Here is a 2,628-nt window from a genome sequence, read left to right on the forward strand (position 1 = left end):
GTACTGCTATGCATCTTACCCAAAAACACTTGCACCGTTGTGCATGCAAAAAGAAAAGAAAACACAATTTTGTAATATTAAGATCTAAAACAATACCTCACCATTATTCCACCTTTTCTTTAATTAGCTAGTTAATCACTTAGTAATGTGATTAGTGTAGTTAACAGGAAGAGTTATTTGAAAGAGAAGGAGAATAATGCATGGAAGTAATATAGCTAGCTCAGACTGTGATGATTCTCGTTACTTACTCCTATTACAACAACGACGTAATATATCTCATGACATTACATGCATCCTATTATTCCTATCACTCAAAGAACGGATACAGAACAGAAAGACAAAGGCGACACAATAATTAGAAAACGGAGGAAGAAACAGACAAAACGGAAAAGCGGGTGATTACGTTATTCTGGGGGTCTTGTTGATTCTTCAGGCGAGGAGAAGAAAAATAAAAAATAAAAAATAAAAAATAAAAAATAAAAATAGAAAAGCGTAAGATGCATGCATGCGCGCAAATGGCTATGTCGCGAAAGCAAGCGACACGCGAGGTGCGTTGCGGTGAGCCCTGGCAAGTGGTGGCTTATTTACACTCCCAATCTTACTACTGTTACCCCCACTCGCGATGGCGTTCACATGTGATGCTGATGGTGACGTGGCACCTCTTTGTCCCTCTGATCCACATTTCACCGGCTGCGGCCCCACGCTAACCGCCTTCTCGCACCGACAGCTCACCAACAAACCGTTTCCTCCTTTGCGCTTCCATTTCTCCTCCACGCCCGGGACCGCCTCGTCGTGTCCCTCCGCCGTCGTCACGCTCCACTCGATGCTCGCCTCGCTCGGCTCGTAGCACTCCGTTATAGTAGGCGTCGTGGAGCCCTCGTCTACGCTTCTTCGACCGAAGAAGAACGCCGTCGTTGAAGTTGAGCCAGAGGCCTCGTCGAACGAGTCTCTGCTGTTGCGACGGTACGCCGCGGGGAACGTCGACTGTGTCGCGGTGGAGAAGCTCTCGATCTCGAAGAGATCGGAGCTCGCGTCGCTAGCGGCGTCGTCTTCGACGACGCGCGCCTTAGCCGGGAACGGGAAGTTCAGCGGCTTTGGCGCTGGCTCGTCTGGTGGCCGGAACACCTCTAAAGAGTCGCGCGGCGGATCTTCCTCTGCGACGCCGTTTGCGAGTTTTAGTTTTGTGATTGGATTGTTAGGGTTTAGCACGGGGAAAGTGAATCCCTCAGTGAACGGTACTCTCACCGAGCTTGTAACTCTGTGAGAGTTGGAATTGTGAAACCGTTGGGATTTCGCAGCCGCAATTGTTGCTGTTGCTGTTACTGTTACTGGTACCGGTAGCGATGCTGGTGTTTGGTTCAGAATCCACTTATTTGGTGCGATGTGATTAGCAACGTTGTGAAGTTCGTAATTTCTTTCTTGTTGTGATATCTGAGATTTGGATTCTTGAGCTGATTCTTTGATTTGAACTGATTTTTTCCCCGTGCAAGGACATTTTCTCCGTAGGAGCCAAATGGATTTGGAGTGTTTGCGGTTTCGAAGGTTTTTAGGGTTTTGAGGGTTTTGCATTGAGACAGGGATTGCACCGGGAGGGTGAGACAGCAGCCCGGTTTGGCTGTTCCAGCTGGCTTCTGAGGAAGCCGTTGGAGTTGCCGCGTGGAACGAGCGTGCTCTGTAGTTTCTGATGTGGGCGTAGCCGTCCACAGATGATGAAGCAGAGGAGTATCTGGTGGTTTCTGTGGCGATGACATCACCCCTCTCTGGAATTCGCTCCATGGGAGAGACTCTGCTGATGCTAACCTTTTGAATGTTATTGGTGTTGTTGCTGCCACTATCATCGTTGAAGTATTTGTGAGCATCGAATATGCTAAGCTCAGAGATGGCGTCTTCAACAGGTCCTGTAGTTATTGTTGCCTTGTTATCGGGTCTGAGATAGGGTGAGAAAGATGCGTCAGTATCTCTCACGGTCTGCATCACTGTTGCTCTTTCAATGCTATTAAAAAATATATATATTTTTGTGACTGATAAAAACTGAGCTGTTGTATTTGGAATTCCTTTGGTCTGATATATATGTGTTCAGGTCTCTCTGTTCTGACTTGTCCTGACACCGATTAATTATGATGAGGCTGTAAAAACTAGAAACATCGTATGCCCTTCTCTGTTTTTCTTTTTTCTTGCCTCTGTAATGAAACAAATTCCCCCAACCTATGATCTGACTCGCTCGCTTTTTCGATGAATAATGAGTAAACAACAAAAGTCTGAATTTTAAAAGCGGAATGTCCTGACTAGATTATGATATCTGTGGAGATAGAGTGATGGAATGGCCAATTATGTGTGATACTTCATCATTTGGATGCATCATGGCCATCTGTTAGTAGCTATCTCTGTCTACAGAGTTAATCATTGAGGAAAGGTTCTATGCCTTTAATATGTATCCTAAACAACAACTGTAGTTTGGACTATCACATTGCATAGTAAAAAGAAAAAAATACTACAAGGAGAATTTATGTTTTCTACACAATTTTAAAAGTGAAATTATGTTATTCTTAGTTTCATGCTACACAATTTTAACCTCACTTTCGACAAAGTTATTGTTCGTTTTACTTTTCTCCATTACATCCAGTAACT

At 44.6% G+C, this 2,628-nt stretch overlaps 1 protein-coding gene across 1 annotated transcript; it reads right to left on the bottom strand.

The window, feature by feature from the left end:
• Positions 1-519: 519 nt before the first annotated feature.
• LOC114190439 (protein PHYTOCHROME KINASE SUBSTRATE 4) lies at positions 520-2,211 on the bottom strand. The gene has a single exon (XM_028079327.1). It carries the CDS (start codon positions 1,972-1,974, stop codon positions 520-522), a length of 1,455 nt encoding a protein of 484 aa, XP_027935128.1. The 5' UTR covers positions 1,975-2,211.
• Between the last annotated feature and the right edge of the window lie 417 nt (positions 2,212-2,628).

This window comes from Vigna unguiculata, chromosome 1 (assembly GCF_004118075.2).
Source record: "Vigna unguiculata cultivar IT97K-499-35 chromosome 1, ASM411807v1, whole genome shotgun sequence".
Classification (NCBI taxonomy): domain Eukaryota; kingdom Viridiplantae; phylum Streptophyta; class Magnoliopsida; order Fabales; family Fabaceae; genus Vigna; species Vigna unguiculata.

Bases quoted from the DNA above. Each gene is read 5' to 3' on its own strand.
- LOC114190439 (XM_028079327.1), bottom strand. From the start codon at position 1,974: ATGCAGACCGTGAGAGATACTGACGCATCTTTCTCACCCTATCTCAGA.